At 26.6% G+C, this 26,069-nt stretch overlaps 1 protein-coding gene across 2 annotated transcripts; it reads right to left on the bottom strand.

Annotated features, from left to right (window-relative positions):
• Positions 1–306: 306 nt before the first annotated feature.
• On the bottom strand, positions 307–22,366 carry LOC129960351 (coiled-coil domain-containing protein 186-like). 2 transcript variants are annotated; one of them, XM_056073734.1, is made up of 14 exons: positions 22,233–22,366; positions 20,814–21,507; positions 17,283–17,442; positions 16,719–16,931; positions 16,254–16,373; positions 11,374–11,577; positions 10,174–10,260; positions 9,725–9,867; positions 8,494–8,674; positions 7,931–8,005; positions 6,920–7,004; positions 5,634–5,713; positions 4,533–4,751; positions 307–1,966 (listed from the first exon to the last, which is right to left on the bottom strand). In XM_056073734.1, exons 2-14 carry the CDS (start codon positions 21,356–21,358, stop codon positions 1,790–1,792), a joined length of 2,289 nt encoding a protein of 762 aa, XP_055929709.1. In that variant the 5' UTR covers positions 21,359–21,507; positions 22,233–22,366; the 3' UTR covers positions 307–1,789. The 2 variants fall into 2 exon arrangements, with proteins under 2 accessions (XP_055929709.1, XP_055929710.1); XM_056073735.1 differs by having other exon boundaries at positions 22,228–22,347.
• Between the last annotated feature and the right edge of the window lie 3,703 nt (positions 22,367–26,069).

The raw sequence follows: 26,069 nt of genomic DNA on the forward strand, positions 1-26,069 counted from the left end.
AAGATAATGCGAATGCGATCTCAAAAATGCGAATTAAATTTGGAATTATTTTTTCCAAATTTAAGTCTTTTTAAAATTTATTCCTCACCTAATTAAGTTATTTTAGCGTTCGTTGTTCATTATATAGACATTTTAATACCTATAATTTTCATATTTTAATTTATCTTCTAAATTTAATAGCCTTTTATTTAAAATGAGAAAAACAGATATTAAAATTTTTCTCACAACGTTTCCCCCTTATCCTTAAGCAAATATAATGGTCTGTTTTGAAAGGCCAATCCAACAACTTAAGGCAGAAAATTGCTGTTATGTATTTTTTTTTTCATGTTAAAATACAATTTTATAGAACTATTATTAATCAGAACAGATCAGATAATCTGGCAGTATGCCACATTAGAGAAGACTTACACGCTGCCAGATGACCAATATCACTTAGCGTTCTTGCCTTATCACTATAGAAGTTAAAATGAACATCAATGACTCCTAATGAATAGTGGATTTCCTAGAAACATTTGATTTTTTGGATAAGTTCTAACATAAAGTTTGTATAAAATCATTACATTATTTACATGATGCAATAATACCAATTGTCACTTTAGCTTCATGCAGAAAATTGCATTTTTTTAAACCATCGATTAATTCGCAGACAGTTGCTACACCTATTTTTGTACTGCAATATTCAAAGCTAAATGATGAGAGATCTATGCTTTGATTTCAAAGTTTTAAATTATATTTCATTATCTGTAACTAAAAATATTTTGGACGAATTTACCAACCAAATCTGAAGACACTTGCAAATCCCGATATGATTTAATTTCATGCTTGGATTTTCTTATCAATATATACAATAATTTTAAATTAAGTAAGAAAATAAAACTTTTTATTCCCAGGATGACAGATAATTGGGTGCTGCAGTCTCAATCACAGAATTTTACATACAAAGGTTAATTAAGTTTTTAAATCGTTGTTGTTAAAATTGATTATTATTCATAGAAATGTTAAACTGAAGAAAAAAATCAAAATATTGAACCACCTTCTATAAACAACAGAAAAGAATCTATACATAAAAAATGTATCATTTAGTAAATTTTCAGAAAAAAATTATGAAAAGATTTACTGTTATCAAACAAAAACAGCGCAAGCAATTAACTTTGACAAAGCTTGAGTGTTGTAAAGTATATTTCATTGAAGTGTATTAACCGTAAGTATGATTAAAGAAATCCATATGCAATTACAGGTTAAATTTCATTTTAATATTAGTTATTAAAACAGGAAATAAAACTAAGTAATTAGAAAATTATAATATATTTTGAGACGATATTAGTTTGTCATTTTATTTATACCTTCAAAAAAAGTTCTAACTTTATTATCAGAAAAAAAATAATAACTACGGTCCAGAGTACATGTGTATTGTGCGATTTATTCCCAAAATTCCATCAACCCTTAAGCCTTTTTCAAAGCCAGCTTCATGTGGCACTCCCACATACATAATAAAAAAAAGAAAAGAAAAAAATGGTAAAATTAAAATATGTAGATAAATATAAGAAGAAAATACCAAAGAACGTATGTTGATGATACAAAACTAACATATATACAAACATACGCTAATATCATAATTCTAATTTAAAGAAATTGTACGTTTATTTAAAATTGTTTTTGAAATAAAATTTTTTATACATATAATACAACATATACAAAGGTCCGTAACATGAATCCAAAAGAAATCAGTCACAAATGAACTTCATAAAAAAATTCTATAAGGCAGACATATTTTATAATAGATAATCTTTTACACGGTCTTAAAATCAACACACTTTGATTTTTTCCTCATTTCTTTGACGAGTTGTACAATATGATCTTCTAGAAAATCAATTTTATCATTCTTCCGAGCTAGAGTTTTTTGAAGCTTGATTATCCTTTCAATGAGCATTTCTTTATCGATTCCAGGAATGTCGGAAGAACTGGCCTGTAAAAAATATCAATGCAATATTTATAAAAGGTACCATATCAAACAAACATAACTCAGAGTAATTCAGATAATAAAAGATTAATGCCAATGAAATAGCCTAAGTTTAAAAATTCAGATTCATCTGAAGGCCAAATGAGTACATAGTTTAAAAGTACAATAACAATTCTTTAAAAAAAAAATTGTTTAACTGCAACTACTGCTAAATAATTATTTCCATTATACTTTTCCATATATCTGTACTCAACAAATAATAATAAAATATCTCCGTTTTTGTTTGTTTAGACATTTTTTGACTGGTACATTTTGACACATTTTGTTGTACTACATTGCTATCGGGACCCAATTCCCACCTTGTTAAGGTTTTTTTTAAAAGTAAATTTACACTTTTACTTCAACTTTATATTTTTATTTTAAACTGCTTTTTCTTTTCATAAATAGCAATAATGGCATTGCAAGTTACTAGCAAGGTTGATAAACTATGTATTATAACTAAGTATAAATAAATAAGGCAGTTGAGAAAATATTCTTTTCTTTGAAGAATAGTAAATAAACCTCAACGAAAAAGGAACCATTTCCATCAATTATTAAAATAAAAATGACTACTTACGGAACATCTGTAATGATGATCTACAATGAAATAAAAAGCAGTGCAAATACATTGAATTGCACTTTTTACATGGTATTCAAAGTTGAATTCACAAATTTCAATGACTAAAATTTTCTTTAATTTTAAATATTTGTATTAATGATTTTCAGTATATTTCAAAGAAATGGAAATGAAAAAAAAATCATTGCTAATGTACTATAAGAATTAGGTTGAAAGGCTTCTTGATGTTTAATTAACCCATAAATATTAAATTCTGCGAATTGCTGCAAACTATTAGGCAAATTCTAAATAAACAATTGTTACATGAAGAAAATCTAGTTTAATTATCCAAAATAAAACAATTTTCTAACAAAAAAAAAACACAAAGAATATTATTTCACAACTAAATCTAAACAGAAAATTATTCGAAGAATGTTTGAAATAAAATAACTCTTAAAAAATTTTAAAAACTAGGAAGAATCTAATATGGTAGGTTCTAATTATAAACAAATTCTTAATTGATAATTGCTAATGTTTTGAGAAATTTATTGGCACAAAGGCCATAAGCATGAATTGGTTCAACATTGAAAAATTTATTTTTGAAACAATATATCATGGTTAACATATAATGCACTTCATAGTGCTTAGTGAGTTTCTGAACTAGGACTACTGAAATTTTAAGTTATACAAAGAATTATGTGGTTTGATATTTTCCCTCTCATTAAAAGAAACTTCATGTACTCAAAGCTTTGGAAATCTGTTACCAATTATTACACCCAAAAAGTTTGTAAACAATATATAAACTAGCATTTAAATATAGTATCTCAGTCATTGAAAAGATCAATGAAAATGGAAATGACATAAAATCACTAAAAACTGCAATTTTAAAATAAATTGCAACGTTTTTAAAAATGTTGATATGTACATAAATTTATAAATAACACCATCTTTAATTCAATATTAATTATAAAAAGTAATGATATAGTAATGCTAAGTATATCATACATGAATATATGATGTATCAGACACAGAACTTTGAGCATACCTTTACACTGATCATTTAATAGAAAAGAGAGGGGTAGGGGAAAAGAATTTTCAAAAAACAAAATGTTTAATGCACACAGCAGTAAATATTTATTAATAACAAAAATGAATGTGTGTGTACATGTCTGTGCGGTGATACTCAACAGGTCGGAATTTTGATCTAATTACCAAACTTGGAATATATAAATTCTGGAAAGTGGAAAACTGCTCCACCAAACAATTTTTGAAATAATAATAAAAAATTTAATTAATTAAAAATTGGCATTAAATTTTAAATAATTTCTTTGCGAAAACTTTCAAAAACATAACACGATAATAATTTTTATACCATCTTAAAGTAAAAATAATAATACATAAAATACCCTTCAATGTCATCGATTTTTAAATAAATATTTTAAATATATTTTTAAATACATTTCAGTTCAATGCTGAGATGAAATTCAAATCGTTTTCATTACTGCTATTAATATTTTATCCAGGCCTTTTCCAGTGCTGATAATCAAAATATAAATTCAGCTTTCTTCCTTTAAGTACAGTAGACTTTAATTAAAAAAAGACAGGCTTTTAATTACAATTTTTGAAATTTTGTTGTACTGACAATTAAAATATAACTTCAGAAATGGTGAAAAATTTTTAAAGTGCACTAATTTTTAAACACTACTGTTTTTACTTGTGATATTGGGCATTTATAGACAGGAAATTAGATAAACGTTTACAGCAATGAACAGAACAGTATAAGATTTCTAAAATAGTGAGTTTTATGTTTATCAAAGTTAAAATTAAAGTTCAATATTAAAAATTATTTTACGGGTAAACCTTTTAAAACAGTGATACACAAAATGTTTAATTAACATTTTTAGCAATTATTAATCCCAGTAAAATAACCAGGTTGCCAAAGAAGACTAGTGTATAAAAAAGTGGAATGATAGTTACCTCAGGCGCAGGATTGGATGTTCCTTTCTTATTAGAATGATTTGCAGTAGAAGATGATGGTGAAATGGTATTTGTTCTACCATCATTTGAGTTTACAACATCAAGAGATGCTGTAGAGCTACTACGAGATCCAAGACTAGCAGATTCAGTTCTAATGCCATTAGTTGATTCATAGTTATCCAATCGTCTTTTGCATTCATGTAACTCCCGAGAAAGTTCCTAATTAAATTTTAAAAACATTATTAAAATTTATTGATTTTTAAGCATGGAATATTAATTTTCCCACTCATAAAAATTAGCAACATTTACATCACTTCAAAATTTGTAATCATTCCCTTTTTATATAATTCATATAAAAATAACATTTCTATGTAATTATATATCCTTCCCCATTATTAAATTATATTCTAGTAAATAGCCCAGAAAAAGTGAAAACCAATATAAATTATTCAGTAAGAACTTTTAACTGTTTATTAGATAAAACTCATTTCAAAATTGATTTGAAATTAATGTCAGATTTTTTTATATATAATTGTTATTACACTATTTTTTAAGGTATAATATGACAATGAAAATATTTTTAAATTAATAACAATCGATAGAATGAATATTTAATTTACTTCAGAAAGAGTTATATAAAAAGCAAAGCATGTGAGTTCAGCAGAAATGAATTTAGCAAGTTGCATCTGTTCGGCATATGTCTTGCAACTAAAAGATTTAATAATTTAAGCTTGAGAAAGTAGCCAAATGAACGTTGAAATAAAGTTAACACTTAATATTTTCCATACAATCTATGTCATTTACAAATATGAGAAAAGCTGGTACACTATAAGATTAATGGAGAACTATATTTCCTACTTCACAACAGTACATACATGCATACATTCAAAACATTGACAATGACATGGGTTTTACAGATTACTGCTGAAATATTAAATAACTGCATCCACACTTTAAAGTTATTTTTAATTTTATATGCCAATAAAAATATATTCAAAGATATATTTTTATCAAAATCTATTTTATTATCAACAAATATCCTTCAACTATTTCCGAAAATAATATCACATATCAGATAGACAAAGAAAAAAATATATCTACTTTTATGCTAGCAATGTGGCGTCGTTTCAACACTCTATTTTCATTTTCTGCTTCATCTAGCTTTATATTCAACTTCTCAACTGAAAACAGAATTTTTTTTTATAGATTTAGGATTCATTATTGCATTAGACAATTTTTAATTTTTCATGAAATTAATTTTTTAAATTTTAATTAATACCAAAAATTAATCAGTTTTTCAAACTTATAAAAACTATACTGTTTAAGTCAAAATAACAGTTATCTAAAAATAATTTTTAAGTCACATTACACTCAAAATCTCTATCAAAAGTTATCATTAATTAATGCAGTAAAGGATGATGACCATATCAAATAATCAGAAGGACAAGAAAATAATGATGAGCAGTGAGTTTAAAGTATTTAATTATTACACTACAACCTACTACAGCAATATTCATGACACTACTCTTTTTGCACATAATTAAAAAGTTTAATAAATTTTGAGAAAGTGAACAGTTAATTTACTATCATGTTATTAGCTGTCATATCTATATCGAATAGTTTGTTTTGCAGCCAAGTACTTCTGCTTCTATAAGATTAGTACAAATATTTTTGCAGGAGGCAGTTAGTTTATAAAAACTTACACCCTTGAAATCATAAAAAAAATAATAATAATAAATAAATACCCAAATTGATGAGAATAACATGGACATTAGCCTACAATAGTTGCTTTCTTGTATAAATACAACAGAATAAAGCTATTACATTTTATTTAATAATCACACTACTACATTTATAATACAGATATTAATTAAGTTTTGAGAACTGAGAGATGATATATAACCCAAGGATTCATTCGAATGGCCCATGTATTTTTTCTATATATTTAAGCATAATTAGTAAGAAATAAATTAAGAATTTGTATTTAGAAAATTCAAACACTATTTCTTTGTTAGATTACAATCCCATTATAAAGTTACGCAAGGTATATGCAAGATAAGCGTCTTAATTTTGAAATGTTGAATATGATGAGAACATCTCAACCTGCAGTCCATTTTTCACTTGGCAATGCCAGATCAATACGAAAATAATTAGCATTCGCCAACACATCACAACTATCCTTATGCACAAAGTGCATAAAGATAGAGCATGTTTGGTGTAATTGTATCAGCAATCATTCCAAAGCGAGATTGCCTCTGAGCACCAACAACTAAATTCCACATAATAAAACAAATTGTATAACAATAATCTACTTCGTTTCATGAAAGTATCAAGATTTGAGTAATTATATATTATATTTTCTTTTTCTTACAAATGATGGAAATTACCATTTTTTGTCTTTTCTGCTAGTTTTCTTGCCAACAATTGCACTTCCTCTTCATGTTCTTTTTTTAGTGTCTCCATTTCAGATATCTTAAATATCAATACAACAAAAGAAATCTTACAATAAAATCTTAATAACATTACATCAAATTATTTTAAAAACAAACTTAGATACCTATTTTAAAATTATGTATATATTTTTTAAAAAGGGAAGTAATCAAAATGGGTTTATTCAAGATTTCTAAGAAGTTATTATAGGTAAAAAAAAGCAACTAACTTTTCAGAAATGAGAAAAAGACACTCTACTAATTTCTCAAAAATATTCGCACAGATTTCAGAATAAATATACACTAATCAGAAAAAGTAACAACATCATTTCCCACAATATTTATGTCAGAACTCTAGTTCCTGCTTATTCAAAAAGAAAGAAAAAAATACATTTAAATATTAACTAAATATTGACGATTTTATCATTTCTGAAAACTGATACCTTAGCATGTAGAGGGGAAATAAAAAACAAGCAGAAAGAAGTATAGAAATCAAATAAATTAAATCCGATAATAGTATTATAATTTCTTCCTTTCCCAAATCAATTAAATGGCCTAAAGATAATCAATTAATAAATTTATATAATGCTCTTTGTTGAATAAATTAATGATGTAAATTAAATAAATCCAATATGACGCTTTAAGTTGCCCAATATAACCATTTTCATTAGAGAGAATAAATCACTTTCATTCCCAAAGCTAAGTTATGAGTCTTTAAAAGAATAAATAAAATTACAATGATCTTTATGTAAAAAAGTAAATGCAAACGACATTTCCTACATAAATTTCGAATCTCCAAGTACAAAATAATTCAATTTCAAGGTAGTTCACTATGTAAATTAAGGATTTTAAAGAAAAATTAAGCTCTATTAAGAAAAATTAATCTACGCTTACAGCACATATTTCTCTTACACTTATACAACATATATCATTTGTCTAAAAAAATTTAGCAATATTCATAAAACTTACCAAATGTGCATGCTTTTGCTGTAGATCATTTAACATTTTTTTAGTTTCAGCCATTTCATCTTCTAATGCCTGTGCCTACAATATAAGGTATAAAACACTAATCAAATCAGCTTCACAGCAAGTTGGAAAATTTTAAATAAAAAAAAACTTAGAACAGTGACACATTATTTTTTTTAATAATAATTATTTAATATATATATTACTATTTTTAAGTTCAAATGCTTTTTACTGCAACTGAATTCCTAGTTCATACCAAGCAATGGGAAAACTACTTCTTTTAATCAAAAAATAATTATATTGTAACTGTTTATTTCTAAACCGAAAAATTCTATCAAATACTTAAAATTTAATTGAGATTGTTATGGGGAAACTTGATATGGTTATTTTTAATCAACAATTAGCTCTTCTGACAAAACAGTAAACAAATGAAAGAAAAATATACAGAACACACAAGAATAAAGTTACATTTCCAACATTCGTATAATCTCACACTTAACTGAATAAATTACAACTGGTATTTTTTTTTTTTTAATTTAACTAATATAGCTTTAAAGTAAACGTACCTTTACTTCTAATAAGGAGTGAGCAGACTGTAATTTTACATTTGTATCAGTAACACCTTCAGTAAACTTTAACAACTCTCCTTCCTTTATATGACAAGCATTCATATCAGCTTGCAGTTCAGCGTTAGTCAAACGTAGTCGTTCGATTTCTCGTAAACTGGCAGCAGATTTTTCTTTCTCCCTATCAATATATACGCAAATCAAAAGAGGTATTAGGATAACAGAATAAAACGAATCTTACTTAAAAAAACATGTTGCAGTTTAACTAAATATAAATATTTCATTAACTAAACAATTATATAAATTGTTAACACTAAACTAAAGCCCAAAGAATGGTAAATTGCTCATATAATGGTACAATCAAACTATGATTTGGATGGTCTATTCAGTTTAAACAATATTCATTAGAGTATAATTCACCAACATAGTAGATGTAAGTGTTCACAACACTTTGAAAGCCTCATATTACAAAAGAACGCACACAATAATGCTAAATACAGAAAATAAAAGTTCTGTATAAACTATTTGCTTTTATATATCATTTACACTTTGCCAACAACATATTTTTAATAGATGAATAAATACTATTAGTGAGAAAAATTTGCATAATTTATAACAGAATTTGAAATTCATATCTCAAGATTGAAAAAATAGTAGGAAAAAATTGTGCATTACATATAATTTCCAAATGAATTAAAATGCATTTTCTTTTATTTTTATTTATTCGTTTTGAAAATCTGCATTTCCAATAATACCTTGAAATGAATTAATAATCATTGCCCCCTCAAATAAATTTTCCAAAAGAATTGAAACAATAACGGCTGAAGGAAATTTTATTTCTTTAATTGAATAATAACAAATCCCCAATATCTAAAGTTATTTCCACTGATAAACACTAAAATGTTCTCAGTGGAAATAACTTCACTTCACTTAACTAATTTCTTTATTCATTCTACACAAAGAAATCGGTAATTGAAATATTAATAAAATACTTTAAAAGCGAAGTTAAAATGGAGAATAACAATGGCACTTAGTAAATTAATGCAGTTCCATACAGTAAATTTAATTAATGTGTGGAATTTAATTTAATCTATGTATTATCGGAAATAGTAAGCATTTTAAAAATGCATTAACATCCAAGAATTAAGTTTCCGAATGCATACGAGCTCTAGAAATTTCAGAGTTCCAAATAATAGTCAAAAATTATAGAAAAATAAAAGATACTGATTACCTCTCTAGTTGTAAACGCAAGGTTTCCATCTCAGCTAGGCGAGCAGTAAGATCGCTTATTTCCTGTTTTGACATATTTTGGCTATCTTTTAATTTGCTCAGATTTTGCTCATATTCTAATCTTTCCTTTTCTAAGCTGTGAATCTGTAAAAAGATTAGAAACAATAAATTAATCACAATTTGTACAATATATCAAATATGTATTAATATGCAACTAAATATAATTCTGCATTTACTAACTATACAATAATTAAAAAAACCCATAAAACTTATAAATTTAATATTATTTTTGGATTTATTTGCATTTCAGAGATTAACTACAATAAATATAGATTTCTGAAATATATTATTATTAAAGTAATTCATGAGCAATAATAATGGAAAATTACAAATAAACCATAAAATGAGCCTTTATTACAAAGGAAAATTTTAATTATACTACTTCCATACCTTCAAAGTAAGTGTATTGTTTTCTTCCATAGTCATCCTTTGTTTTCTCTTTAAAGCTTCTAACTCGTGTCTGAGAAGTTGATATACCTTTAATAAAATGGAATAGATATTTTGAACAGTTTTGAAAAATACAACAAATTTGATTATACAAATTAATTTTAGTAATATACATAAAGTTCTATAATATATCTTTAACCAACTGTGGACTTATTATAGCCTGTGTATTATCACTAGGCGGTTCAAGGTCACATTTTCTACCTCGTTATTGGTTGTCTGGTACCAGTAACGTGGTAGAAAATGAACCGCCTATAGAAAATACACAGACTATAATTGAATATAAGCTAATTTAACACTAAGTCAAATCCCCAACCTAACAGAAATAATATTCCAGATGGGTAAATTCATGAATGAATGAAGTATGTAAGTAGTATTTTTACTAGCTAAATATGTCAATGCTTAAAATTTGTTTTAACTGACTGGGTTGCTGGCTTAGTTTAGTTACAATAACGTCTCGCTTTAAAGCAACAACAAGGTTACATTGGGACGACTTTTGGCAGTCAGAGGCAATTTAGATAAAAAAAAAATATTTTGAACTGTGGTCAGACGTTCAGGATGGCATCAAAGTTTGCAAAGATGAAGTCAAGATAACTTACAAATAAAGTGCATACTGTTTCAAAAAATATACAAAGAGTATAACTATAATTTTGTATGTGCAAACAACACTGACTTTTACATGCTATTGAAACAAGAAATTTTCATTATGACATCTGGGTCCTAAATAATTATTTCATTTCCAATCTGTAAATTCTAAAACACACTAATCTGAATTGAAAAAAAAACAGCCTGGCATAAAAGATTTTCATAATAAGATTAATGTCTAATATCACTAATTAGTCATTCAAATCTTAACTAAAAAGTTAGGAAAAATCAAATTCAATAAAAACTATTATGATAAAATTTTGCATATCTAAAATCACAAATGTGCATTTTATCCATATTATTTTTTTAATTTAGTAAGGAATTTTAATAGAAACAAAATTGTGAAGTCTTTAAACACTACATTAATATGTATTAAAATTAATGTAGTATTTAAAGAATAACAACATCTCATTTCAATAAGAATCACATTCTCAATGAGTTACTCTTTCATAATTCAGAAGTCAATTTATTGTTAATAATGCATAAGATTTTAAAACTTACCTGATCTTGGTCACATTTTTCTTGCTTTTGTACTTCAAGTTCTGAAAGTTTTTGCTTTAACTGGCTATCTAGTTTCACAGATTTTATTTCCTCTGCTTCTTGGTAACATTTAATCATTTCCTGGCAATCTTTACGAACTTGCTCAGCTTCCTCTTTCATTTCATTCAGCCGGTGCAATGTATGATCTAGCTTTATTTGAGTTTCCTATAAAGTGTCACATATAAACATATAAGTTAAAAAAAAAAAAAGGAGCAATGGAATTCTTTAAGCACAAATACACAAGTAGTTACAGCAATAAGTATTATATTACATAAACAAAGCATATCAAAACTCACTGTAAACACTTTAAAGAAAGTTAAATAATATTTACTGAACTATATTTATATATCATGATTGGAAACATCATTTGCAAAAAAGTAGATGCAAAAAGAAAACAGGAAAGGCTGCAGCATAATTTACGAGGCGAAACTTAACAAAACAACAACTAGTAGATGGAGGATAAGGTTTTAAAGATATGCCTGAAGTTTCACATATGTGGGTCATTTTCAAAATTCGGTGCCATTTGTTGTCCATGTGAAACACATTTTTTTTACAAGATGTTATAAAGTTTAAATGATTTTTCTTTTTACCATGCTTTTTAGCAGGCAATTTCCAGTGGATAAACAATAAAATTAAAATAATTCGTCTGATTTTTTATTTTTTTTTTCTAATAAAGAAGTTGAGAGGAAACAAAAATTCAGCTGTCCAAATCATAAAACTCAAAATGTTTTTTGCTGAATTACTTTCCAAAAATTAAAATTTTTATTCTGACATATTTTTTTATTGTGAAATATACTTTTAATTATGTTATAAAGAAGGTTTTAATAACCTTTTAAGAAGAATAGATGATTTTTACCAATTAAATACAGCTGTCCAGACATTAAGTCATGTCTGTTACCATACAATATTTTCAACATTTTAAGCAACAAGGTTGAAATTTTGAAATCACAACACTTGTATACCAGTGAAACATGTTCTAAGAAAGAAATGCAAGCAGCCATCTTGAATGTTTGATGTTTGATTGAAGAAGCTGAAGCCTTTTTGTGATAAGTATTTTTATGGCATGTCATGTCCGTTACCTTAATATTTTGTATAAAATATATTTATTTATTAATTTATTCAACTGATTAATTTAGATTTTTAATTTTAATTAAAATTTATTTTCATGTTTTTATGGAATTATTTAGTTTCCTTAATTTTGTACTTTGAAATGTCATGTCTGTTACTCTATATAGTAACAGACATGACAATCTTGGTAACAGACTTGACATGTTTCAAGATTTGAAATATGGTTCAATTTTCGGGTTTGTTTTGTTTAAATTTTAGTTGATATTCTAGGAAGAATTTTTTAAGGGGGGGGGAAGGGAATAAATGTAAGTTCTTACTTTTTAAAAGTGCATATTTGTTACAGTTTTCATTTTTTCTTTTATCTTCTTTGTTTTTTTATTATCACATTGTATTTACTGAATTGATTAATGTTTGCAATGTTATCAAATCATTTGCTTTATTAAACTTTATTTCTGAAAATTACGTGTGCAAACATGCTACAGAAGTGCAGGCATTTCATTTCGGAGGATCGAGAAAGCAGGAAACTCTGCATACTGGCGTTTTATATCTAAGAAACCAGCATGAACCAATTTCGTTCTGCACAATTTCCGAATGTTACCACCATGGTCCTGCAGCAATTTGGGCTCACCTTCAGCCAATATTCAACGAGCTTAAGAGAATTTCCCCCGAAGTTGAAATTATCCACTTTTTTTCTGATGGCCCTACCACGCAATATCAGCAGAAGAAAAATTTCTTCCTTTTGAATGAGTATATAGCAAATAATGGTTATAAGTATGGATCATGGTCTTTTTTTGAGGCTGGTCACGGCAAGGGTGCTGCTGATGGAATAGGGGGAGCCATTAAGAGAGCTGCTGACAAAATAGTTGCACAGGGGGCAGACATACCCGATGCAAAAACTCTGTTTAATGTTTTAATAAATAAAACAAACATTCAGCTTCATTATATCTGTGAAACAGATGTAGAAATGTTTAAAAAAATAATTCCATCTGATATTCCGGTTTTAAAAGGAACGATGAGCATACATCACATTTTTTCTTTTGGGAACGACTCAATGTTTTTTAGGGGTTTAAGCTGTTTCTGCAGACAGAAAAATGTCTGTGACTGTTTTACAGTTAAGGTATTTGCATTAAAAGAAAATGAACAAGAAAGCACAGCCATGACAATAAATAACGCAGAAAATAATTGTAAATCTTTTTCTTCTCCTTTATCCAACAATTTTCAACAAGATATTCAAGAAGGAAGCTTCGTACTTGTAAAATTGGAGGGTAAACGATCGATAAAATATTTCGTTTCAGAAATAATTGACATCCAGGACAACAATTTTACAGTTAAATATTTTTAAAAAGTCAGGAATCATGCAAAGTTCTTTTGAGAGGATGATAAAGAATATAATATTGAAGCAGAGGATATTGTAATGAAACTTCCAAATCCAAATTTAACTGGATGCTCTTTTCGCCAATTACAATATTTGATGTTTGATGTGGATCTCTCCAAATATAATGTTGTATAAATAGCATTGTAACTCAACAAAATACTAAAAAATAAAATGTGTACACATGTTCCAATTCTGTATCTGTGAATTTCAAATAATATATACATATTTGTTGTTTTTTTTTGTTTTTTGTTTTTTTATTTTATAGTAAAAAGTTATGTACTAAAAGAGAAACATATTTTAGCTTAATTCTACCTTTCAAGCTTTACATCAAAATTTGGCTCCTGAATTTATGTCATGTCTGTTACTTTGTGTCATGTCTGTTACCATTTCAAAATTTTCCTTAAAAAGTTTAAATTGACATAATATTGCTACAATTAGAGTTACATATTAATTGACTCTGCCTAGTATATATAAAAATGACAGACATTTTGCATTAATTGTTTTTTATAGTATTTTATATTAAAAAAATCCTTGTAAGAATTCTATATTAGTAACAGACATGACAAACGAAAGTATAAAAATACCATAAGAAATATTTTTTTATTCAAAAGTCTTTATTATATGGGTAAAATGACTCTATACTTATATTAAATATAGCTTTACATTATTGTACACTGAACTTAAATACAAAAATTACAAGAAAAATGTCCGGTAACAGATATGACAATTTTCATCATATCTGACCAAAAAAACATCAATTAAAAATATATAAAAGAAAAAAATGTATCAAAAATATTCAAGTAATATACAGAAATAATGTCTGTTTAATAATATTAAAAAAAATTTACTATTTAAAAAATTTTTTATTTTTGTCTATTCAATTTCCAAATGGCACCGAATTTTGAAAATGACCCATGTAACAATGAGAAATTACAGATATCCTGAAAACTTTCAGCAATCCATGTAATATCACTGAGAGACACAAAAGTGAATATCTTCCTCAAAGGAGTTTTGATACACCCTGCTTATATTATATTAATTGATATTCTGCCTAATATAGTACTTTCAAATGTTTGAAAGAAATTTAGAAAGAACATTGAAAAATAATAAATTTAATATCATGGCATGTGTCAAACCTTACAACAACAAAAAGCATTGCGATAAAAAAAATCAATTTTCTAAAAATACAAAATACTAGCTTTAATGTAAACAAGACTTATACAGGGTGTTTATAAAGTCCCGGACCCATTTTGATGTTTAATAACTCGTAAAATAATAAAGATATAAACAAACTTATGGCATTTATTGATGGAATAACTCATATATTTTCCTTTTCAGGTTTGAATATTTTTACTTTTGTAAATATCGTCTGCACGTGTGGCTAATTTCAGATAATTTCATTTTCCAGTCTAAATATCTGTACTTTTCTAAATATTGTCTGATTATTAATTGCATTTTTCTCTCTTTTGTTTTTGGCAACTATTGCAATGTTATGTTTACTTTTGATGTGTTTGTTCTATGTAGTACTTTTGTATGTGATGTTTTATTTTTTATTCTAGCGAATATTAAGGAGAATGCATACACCACAAGAGCAAGCACAGATTTTATGGTGGTTCATAGAAATGAAATCGATAGTGCAAGCACAGAGAAATTTCAGAAGAATTTACCAAAAAGATCCTCCATCCAAAAACAGCATCTTGAGGTGGAAAAAGAATTTTCTAGAAATTGGAAGTATCGAAGATAAGAAACGTTCCAGACGTCCTTGCACAAGTGATTTTGATGTTGAGCGTGTCAGAGAGACATTTTTACACAATCCTAGAATATCTGTGAGATCAGCGGCAACAGAATTGGATATCCCAATTTCGACGGTGTACAAGGTTATTAAGAAAAAATTAAGACTGCATGCATACAAAGTTCAAATTGTTCAAGTTTTGGAACCGAACGATAGACATAGGAGGATGGCTTTTGCAACAGATATGCTAAGGAGGATAGAAGATGCTGCTGATTTTCTGAAGAGCATAATGTTCTCCGATGTAGCATCCTTTCATGTTTCTGGCATTGTTAATCGCCATAATGTGCGCAAATGGCTCTGTGGATGCCGACATGCTTGTCGCTACCTGGCGTGAAATTGACTATCGACTTGATATTCTCCGTGCGACGAAGGGGGCACACGTGGAAGTTCATTGACAAGGGTCATGAAACTTTTTGAGTCTATTTAACCATTTATGTTATTAATTTAAATCTATCTTTATTATTTTATGAGTTATTAAACATCAAAATGGGTCCGGGACTTTATAAACACCCTGTATATCTTAATACATATACATCTGAAGTAAATACAGAATGACCACTGTATGCATAATACTTAGTAAAAAAATTAACAAAAACACATATATACCTGATGGGAGCCTGTTTCTGTCTTTAATTTATTTTGTAACCATTTGATTCGAATTTCTCTAGAATTAAAGTCAGCATTTAGTTTATCGAAGTTTTTCTGCAATTTTGCTATATCTACCATCTGGAACAGAAAGCAACTTTCAGAGGAAAAAAAAAAATTACAATCAGATGAAATTAATCAAATTAATCTGCTATAATGGCATTCACTACATCATAAAAAGCAAATCAAGAATTGCTACTGAAACATTTCTTTAATATGATAATATTAACTTAAAATGATTATATTTTAAACACACAAGTCCTTGAATAAGATTATTTAATTTAAAAAACAGATCATTCTTTAAAATGCAATTGTAACGTTAAACAAAATTCCTCATTAAAAAAGACGAAAATATATAATATTTAAAGTTCATACAATCTTTCAGTTTAAGGATTTACAATGATAAAGTATTAATTCAATACATACCTTACTTTCATAACTAGAAGAAAGGCGACTGTTTTCAGAGCTCAGCCCTTTAATTTTAGATAGAAGATTATCACGGTCCTTATTTAAATCTTTAATTTTTTTCTCTAATTCCTGTTGGATTTTCTTCTCCTTTATAACTTCTTTTTCGCTGTTTGCATAGCGAATTACGATTGCTTCCTTTTCTTTGCGAAGAATATTGCATTCTTTTGAAAGCTAAAATATGTTCAGGCAAATCAAAGTAATTAGAAAAAAAACAAAAAACAAAAAAAACATATTTCATCTTATAAGTTATTTTGCAATACTGAGGATCTGAAATTGTAGTAAAGATAATGAAATGTTACAAAGCATATAGATTCAGATTTTCTGAGATGATGGAAAAATGCTGGCTTTTCATTAAATGAGAAATAAGTAAATATATAATACTACATTCATTTTCAAGACCCATTTGTAAAAGCTTTGAAATAATATTTTTATTTAAAATACTTTCTTAAATACTTTTTATTACTAAATAATATTTGAATTGTGAAAATGAAATAATCTAAAAAGATGAATATAAAATATTACCTTTTCAATATTGTTTAAGAATTCAGCTCGCATCTTAAGTTCTGCTTCCTTGAATGAAAGTTCTTGATGGCTTAACCTCAGTTTCAGTTCCGATATTTCATTCTCTAAGCCAGCATTTACTGATTCTAATTCTTTCACATATTCAGTTATCCTAATAAAACTAGAGAATGTTCATACATTATATTAATAGTTAATTAGAAATTCATTTTTCTAGCATATTATAAAACATTTAGCTCACACAATCAAGAAAAAGAAATGATATAAATAATAATTAAAAATAATATTTACACAAAATACACTCTTGGTGAAATTATAATTTATAAAAGTTTTAAAATACTAAAGAAAATTTTTTATCAATAGCTTATGATAATTACTCAGTCTAAATCCAACTTGCAAATACTACATAGAGAAATTTAAGAAAACGAGAAAGTATCTTATGTTTGATTTTCTCAACATATAAGAGACATAACATATGATGTTAAAACTATCAAAATACATGCAACTGTTTTTGTAAGCATAATATTAAAAACTTTATCTATTACGACAAATTTTTCAAAACCAGCATGATAATAAAAAATATATACAAGACATGCATTTAAAAAAAAAATTCTGTAGAATGTATACAAAAAGAGGAGAAAACAACCCATGACATAGACTTTCAAAAATTGGAAAATGCAAAATAATTCATCAATTGGTCTCAAAAAAAGAAATGACCTTCAGGTAACTATATTTTTAAATATATATTCATGCTTTATGTTTGAAAAAAACAACTAGTTCTAATATATCTTAATATGTACTAAACCAAATTAATGTATTATACATAATTCTTTAAGAGCAAACTTTTACATTTTTTGAAAAACAAAAAATTAAAATTAACAAATCATTTATTTAATAAAGAATCAAAATTTCCCCATTTTGTCCTAACCTCATAAAAGTAATAACAAAATTAAGAAATTTTAAGTAATAAAAAAGAGGAAGATTTTGAGAATTTGAAAATAACAGTAAATCAAAAATTCATTAAATAAGAGCAATTTTACCTCATTAAAAATAAAAAAATGATGAAATTTAATAATAAATAATATGTACTTTCTGCCTGTGCTAGCATGCCAGACACAAATTAGAATAATCTTCATTCCAGTACATACTGCTCATACTACAAGATCAAATTTTCAATTCAAAATCTCCGATTTAATATATGAAGTTGTGATATAGAAGAATACAGACGTATTACTTCAATTATTCTTATAATGTTTTATTTAAGATAAACTAGAACATTCTACACATATATGGAAGTAAAATTCCTTCTTGCAACAAAGAAGCCAGTTCAGTTATGCTAATCATATTTTTACAAACACAGTTTAAAAGCCATACTTAAGCTACTAAATATTAGAAATGTTTTTTCCTCCTTTTCCTATTTTTCATGAACAAGTTCAAAGCAAATAATTTATATTTAATTATATGCATATTTTGTTAATATCTATAGTTAAAATATTTTAATTTTCACAATTCAAATACAATAAATTGAATTTTTCTTCTTTAAAAGCTAGATTACAATAATTAGTCACTTGGATGGCTAAATGCTTATTTCTATAATAAATCAATTCAAAATAAATATTTTAAATAAATTTATACTTATTTATCAATAATTAATTCAGTTCATGCCCACTCTTGGGGTAAAAAAAAAAAAATGTGCAAAACTAGAATAGCAGAAGTTTATTGCAATCATAAAGAGGTGATAAGCAGGAAAATGATTTAAAAGTTCAATTTAGTAGAAGATTTGTTACTGATTTCTTACGACTAATTTATTATCACTTTAGACAATTTTTCACAATGACTTTCAAGATGTACACAATTGCAAAATATTTCATTCTAATAAAAATTGGAATAATAATCTATCAACTAAACCAATAAATATTTCAAAAATTTACTCCTACCCATTGCTTTTGTAATATCAAAAGCATTAGTAACATGGATAGATTTTAAGCCAAACAAATACTCTTCTGTTCATTTATTTCAGTGGGAGAAAAAAAAAAAGCTTTTAAAAAACATTTAGTACAAGAGTGAGTCTAGAAAAATTAATTTAATATACATAAAAAAATATGCAAACTGTTAAGATTAAAGAAATTGCCAAATAGTAATACATAGATAACATTATCAAAACTGAGTCCTAATACTATGAACATTTACATGGGATGAAATTATTATACTTATAATGAACTCAAATTGTAAGAAAATAATTAGAAAAAAGGTCTAGACCCTAAGTTATTCATTTCTACTTGGATGGGTCAAATAAAAGTAAAATGATTTTAAATTCTGGAATTTACTTCTTCCATTGAGAAATCATCTTACATGCATAATGCTATGATTTTTACTTCTGAAACAGGACAACAACTTTTATTCATTTTAACTTCATCAAGAAACATTAATTCAACTAAATCAACATGAAATGCCTCTAATACAAAGTTTTGAAAATCTTATTATAAATACATTATAAGACTAATCAAGCCTGCAAAAACATAGTGACTTTAATTATTTCCTATATAGAGAATAACACAGAATTTCCCATACAGAAATGCAAACTTATATATAATTGGCTTTGTCTGATTATGAAAGTCTTATAAAAATAAATTTTAAGCTGGCTTTCCTTTAACGGAACCAGAAAAGATTAAAAGCACCATTTTGTAACTTTAGCCCTTGCAATAAAAAGATCAAAAATAAATTTTATGAAAAATGGATGGCCGCTAAAGAAAAGAAAAATCATAGAACTGAATTAATAGCAAACTAAAAAAATAAATAAAGGAAGAAACAAGAAATCAAACATATGAAATAATTTGAATACATTTTTGAAATTCTAATAAACAGCAAAACAATTCTTACACCATAGGTTTGTAATTCAAAAAACCCAGTTATACACTTTTACAAATTTTAATGGCTTTTAGATTATTTTTGACAATATGGAATCTTTAATACAGTATTTTAATGCATACTTAAAATCATTAGAAAATAAAGAAGCATATATATTTTTTAAATTTCATTTAATGCTAGTTATCATCGTGCAAGTTAAATCTAATCTTTTTCATAAAAGCAAGTAACTAAATGCAATCATACTATAAATCAATGGATATAGTTTTCCTCTAAGACAGTAATATTAAATTAATTACAAAATCATCAGTGAAATAAGCAGATGACTTTAACACTAATAATGCAGGCTATATATGAATAAACAAAATAACTATGACAAATACTCCAAAAGAAAGTCATAAATTAAATAATACATATAACTAGAAATTTTAGCTGCTCATGTCATCAAAAGTTTACCTAAAATTTATTTTTAAAAATCAGATGTTTTTGAACCATTTCAATAACCAATCAAATGTTTTGAACCATTTTCATAAAACAAATAATTTTTTTAGAAAATCATAGAACATTCAGTATTAAATCAAGATACACACTGTTTTAATCCATTTCATTTGGCAAGACATAATTTTAATAAATAAGCAGTTATTTTTTTAATATAAGTTTATCTCTTACTTTCGCCTTTCTTCATCCCAATTCTTTTGATGGTCAGGTGTTACAGGTTCACTACTAGAATTTCCTTCAGGCGTTATAGAATTATCTTCACTACTAGAATTTTCTTCAGATATTTCACATATCGCTGTATTTTCATTTAAAATGTTTTTTTCAGTATTTTGCAAATCATTTTCAATAGAAGAATTCTGAGTATTTTCGATTAACACACTATCCAGTTCTCGAGTATTAGATGCAAAATCCTGTTCATTTGAAGGATTTTCTGTTTCTGTAGAACTAACATTGATGGAAGCAGAATTTGATTCAGAAGATGAATTCGTAATATAAGAATGATCTTCTGACAATGAAGGTTGAGTACAATGTTTTGGGGATTGCTTTAGTTCTTCAACATTATTTTCAATATCTACTTTCTGCTCAGTAAAACTTGAAGGAGCAGAATAATTCAAATCATTATTTTGCTCATTATTCTCATCATTAGTTGGCAGAGGATCAAGTGGAGTTTTTTTATTGCTATCAGTTACTGTAAAGTCAATAATACTTTGAGCCATAACTTATAAAATACTGAAAAAATACTAGGAGTGTATCATAATTTCAAAAATGATTTGGGTGAAATATCACAATTTTTGTTAATACTTCGTTTCACAACATTCATAATACTTTTCTATCTTTTCCTCCATGGAACTATTACATGTGATTCCTAAAAATAAATAAATAAATATGTAGTTGCAAAAAGAAAAGGATACAATAATTCAACATTTCATTGAATAAAAATAATTTTTATAGCTTAATGATATTGTAGTGTATAATCAAACATTATAATGAAAAAAATATGTTCAACATTTCACATATTTCCCATTCAAACATTAATCAATTGGAAAAGCTAATTATTTCTGGGCAGAACAATCGAATAAATTATGTCGGATCATATGCAAACGAAACAATTTCACTTATTTTGTCGGTTTTCAAGAAAGTCTTAAATATTCAATAATTACATATTTTACAATATTTCTCAAATCTAAAATACAATCAATTACTTTCTTCAAAAGGAATGGATTTTTTTTTATTAAGTAGAAAGTTAAAAAGTAAAGCAATCAGGTTTAGACTAGTACCCAATAAAGTAAACGTCTACCTTATGTTACAGAATACATAGTTTAGTATGAAGTTTTACAGGAAATAAATATAGCCAAAATCAGGAGAAAGGCAGACCATTTTGAAAGCAAATCAATTAAAATCTGTGAGGAAAATATATTTGTTAAATAGTATTTTAAGGGGGAAAAAACTGGGTCTTACAATATTTTTTGAAATAAGAAAATTGAAGATCATTTTTCTTCAATTTTTAAAAGTAAATAAAATTGCAAAAAATAATTATAATTAATACAGTGTGCGAATTTACAATTCAACAAATAATCTGACATACCATACCTAGTTATCGAATGAGAAATATGTTTATTGTTTTTGATCTGTGATACTACACCTATCCTCATTTTCTTGTTTTTACGAATGCCAAGTAGACATTCCCTCCTGTTCCGATATCACAAGCAAATAGTAAATAGAAGATTGAAATCCTTCGAAAATTCCCTTCATGTAGGGAATTCCCTACAGCTGAAAATTATTTGATGAATAAAAACGAAACCGAAACAAAAGGAAAAAAGAAGAATTAATTGCATGAAAATAACGAAATGAAAAAAGTTTAAGTAATTATTTTTCATATTATCGTAATAAGTAACCATACTCCAAATATTAACAGCATAAAACCTCTTTTTGTCATATGAAAATGGCCGCCTGAATATCAAAATGAATACACATTCTGCCTAAAAGACAATTGATGAGAAATCCTGCTGGATTAGAAAAACTATATATGCATAATTTAAATTTCGAATTTTACACTATAATATATTTTAGACTTCTGATGACAACCATATAGTGTTAATTAGCATATACTTACAATAGTTTGTGACACGATACTCTTTTATTGTATCGGTTCGCGCGCTCAAGAAAACGAACTTCAGCTTTATAGTTGCACATAATCTTGCATAATGCAATATCTAGCCTGATTTATTTTTAAAAATATATCCACAGTGAACATATATATGATTCGAATGATGTTTCGCATATTTTAATAGCATGAAGAAAGATTTTTTTTATTATTATTATTTGCGTGCAAGTGTTTGTGTATGTGTGCTCACGCGCCCGCTCGCGTACTTTTAAAATGCAATATATGAATTCTCAAGGAAAGAAACTTGGAAAAAATAAACTGTCTGTGTAAACGTAAAACAAATAAGGGCTTATAATTGAAAACCATTGCTTTTATCCTGGAGTGTCGGGGAGAACTAAGATATTTCATGGCCATTATTTTATCTTTCACAAAGATTTTATTCGTCCATTAACGATCTAAATTTTCAACGTTTTCAAACATAAAGGATTTCCAATTTATGCATCTTAAATGACAAGAGCATTTTTTTTGGTATACACTACAATGTGACTGGTATGTCTGTTGTGATTTCCCGACCCTAATAACATCAGAAGGTTGTAAATTGTTTTGAACAGCATTGAAGATTATTTTGAAAACTGAGGAATACCAAATGCTGTATGTCATTTTTACAATATTAAGCATAGTTGTTTCAAAGAATTCTTAATATAAAATCTTAATTTTAAATTATTATTCGTGATTAATCAGCCATTTTATTTTTGATCTTAATTTTTAAAAAAATCAATGAAATAATTCTTGATAGGGACACCGAATATTTCATAATATGATATAGCATTGTTTCAACAATATTGCAAATTCTACTTTTAACAACGTTGAATACTAACGCGAAAACAACATTGTATATTCTACATTTAGTAACGCTGGTCAATACTGAGATTAAAATTTTTTAATTCTCCATTTCACAGTATGATACATTTTATCATCTATATGTCCTCTTTTATGTAAAATAAACTGACGTTAATTAAAAAAAAAAAAAAAAAAACTACCTTGGAATATTCTCCAAAAAAAATTTAGTTTTCAAAAATTCTTCATCTCAACTTTTTTTATCTTTAAAACATTCTAAGACTCTTCTATTTAAGCAAACTATAAAGATCTGCAATCGGTAACTCGAGTTTTACAAAAAAAAAAAAAAAATCATATTTCACTCTTTTCTTAATTTAAATTATAAGTTTGATGATAAATTAAACCAAACGCAAAGAGCGGCAAATGGTTTCTATAAATTTTAACTTTATCAATATCATATATTTTTAAAAACAGTTGCTTTTGGGTCTATTTTCTGTGATTTATTCCGATTGAAAGTTACAATTAAGAGCGAAAATAATTCCCTGTTTATCTCAAACGATCAAGTTTTCCTTCGTTGATGTCCCTTTGTGCGAATGCAATTTTAGTATTTTAAAAAATGACATTTTCTGAATCTAATTGCATTTCTTTCCTGGAATTTAAGGAATTTCCTGGAACTTCCATAGATTGCGAAAAATAACAAGTATATGGATACTTTTTCGATGGACTATACAAACGTAAGCAGGTTATTTGGCCACCTCAGGTAAAATATATAAAGAAGAAATATAAAGTATATCAGCTTTTTAAAGGCTTGATTTACACTATTGTCATCGAAACATTGATCAACGTTGTTAAACATTTACAACTTAGTTTTTTAAATGTTGCTCGCCATTGTTAAAAATGTTCTATATTTTCACACAATGTTGAAAAAATCATATAGTATTGGGCGTCTTAATGAAAAACAGCTCCAGTGAATTTCGTAAAATAAATCTTAAATAAAATATATGATTAAGTTAATAATTATGTTAAAATTTCTTACGAATAGAAGAATTGTTTCCAAAACTTCCATTTCTTTTCAATATTGCTAAATATTACATAATATTATTGATGAGACATCCTGTATTCTTCAGTATGTGCAATTCTATTCAATATTGCACATAATATTTTATAATATTGTGGCACCCCTGTTATTTCATTGCATGATCATATAAGGAGATATTTTCATATTTTCGCTAATTGGGCAACAACCTTTTGCATTTTATCCTGCTGAATTTTCTTCAAAACTATTTTACTTGGAGATTCCTTTTTCAGTAGCTAAAAATAGTGCTTTATGCATCTAAAATAACCTACAAAAAATTAATCAAGTTTAAGAATTTTCAAGATGGTGGTGAACATTAAAGTTAAACAAACTGATTCATTTTTGAATAAATACGATGACGAGGTTGTTTTAGTACTCATGAAAATGACAGCAGTTTTTTGCAGAATTGGAGAAATACAAAACTAGCAATTACTATTTTAAAGATATTCAATGGTTGTAACTTATTAATGAAAGAAAATTTTTATACACAATGTCTAAAAAATCCACCAGTGTGTTTTTAGCTATAACATTAATAAAAAAATGTGACAAAAGCAATTAATTTCTAAGATAAAGCAATAGAGAGATTGAAAAACCTGATAAAATTGTTATTGGAAGACTACTTTGAAGCAGAAATAAAGACATAAAATAAAATTAATATAAATTTTTGATGGGCATTTGTGTCTTTTTTCTTTGACTGGAATAGAATCCTATTAAAGTATCGATGATTTTTCTGAAATTATACGACTAAGAAATTATTAAGTGCAGAAAATTAAATTCATGCTAATAATATTTAATTAATCAATTTTGTTCATTAATCATTCAAAAATGATTGGAATGTGTTTGAAAAAATTTAATACAGTGAATCAGACACACTTCATCTGGGCTTTCATTTTATCATGTTAATGTGACTTCAAGAAAATAAGAATGACCAAGAAAAGTATTATTTTTATTTTAGAAACATATTTTTTTCTGTAATGTGAATGTCACAAAAAACAAACAAACATGAGAATTGCAAATAATTTATAAAGCAGTTTCTGCAAATTTCTCTAGTTCTAAATAATGTAAAGAAATAAAAATTTAGATTTCTCTGCCGCTTATATTTGACAACATTTACCGCTAGTGTTTATTTTTTATGATTAAATCGTTCATATTTCATTTTATTCATTGATATCTACTTGCAGTTATGGACAACTTCGATTAATTTTGGAAGAAAGAGGCGAACCCAATGTTTGATGAATAATACTTTCGAACAAAGGCAATTAGAAAACGAGCCAAATAATTTTGATTTGTGGTCAGACGATGAAAACCACACATGAAGCAGCACTAAACACATCGACTTCCCACAATACTGCAATATGAGGGCATTTGACCCATATTATATTTAGCCGTGAAACCAACACACATACAGAAG

The sequence above is a fragment of the Argiope bruennichi genome, chromosome X2 (genome assembly GCF_947563725.1).
Source record: "Argiope bruennichi chromosome X2, qqArgBrue1.1, whole genome shotgun sequence".
In the NCBI taxonomy this organism is placed as follows: Eukaryota; Metazoa; Arthropoda; class Arachnida; order Araneae; family Araneidae; genus Argiope; species Argiope bruennichi.

What these genes read in the sequence shown, in the direction of transcription:
- LOC129960351 (XM_056073734.1), bottom strand. Translation starts at nt 21,358, where the DNA reads ATGGCTCAAAGTATTATTGACTTTACAGTAACTGATAGCAATAAAAAA. An exon ending in GCCACATTGCTAGCATAAAA is followed by an intron (nt 4,752 to 5,633) that starts GTAGATATATTT and finishes AAATTTAATTAG; the next exon opens with GAACTTTCTCGGGAGTTACA. An exon ending in CATCCAATCCTGCGCCTGAG is followed by an intron (nt 1,967 to 4,532) that starts GTAACTATCATT and finishes TATTTTTTACAG; the next exon opens with GCCAGTTCTTCCGACATTCC.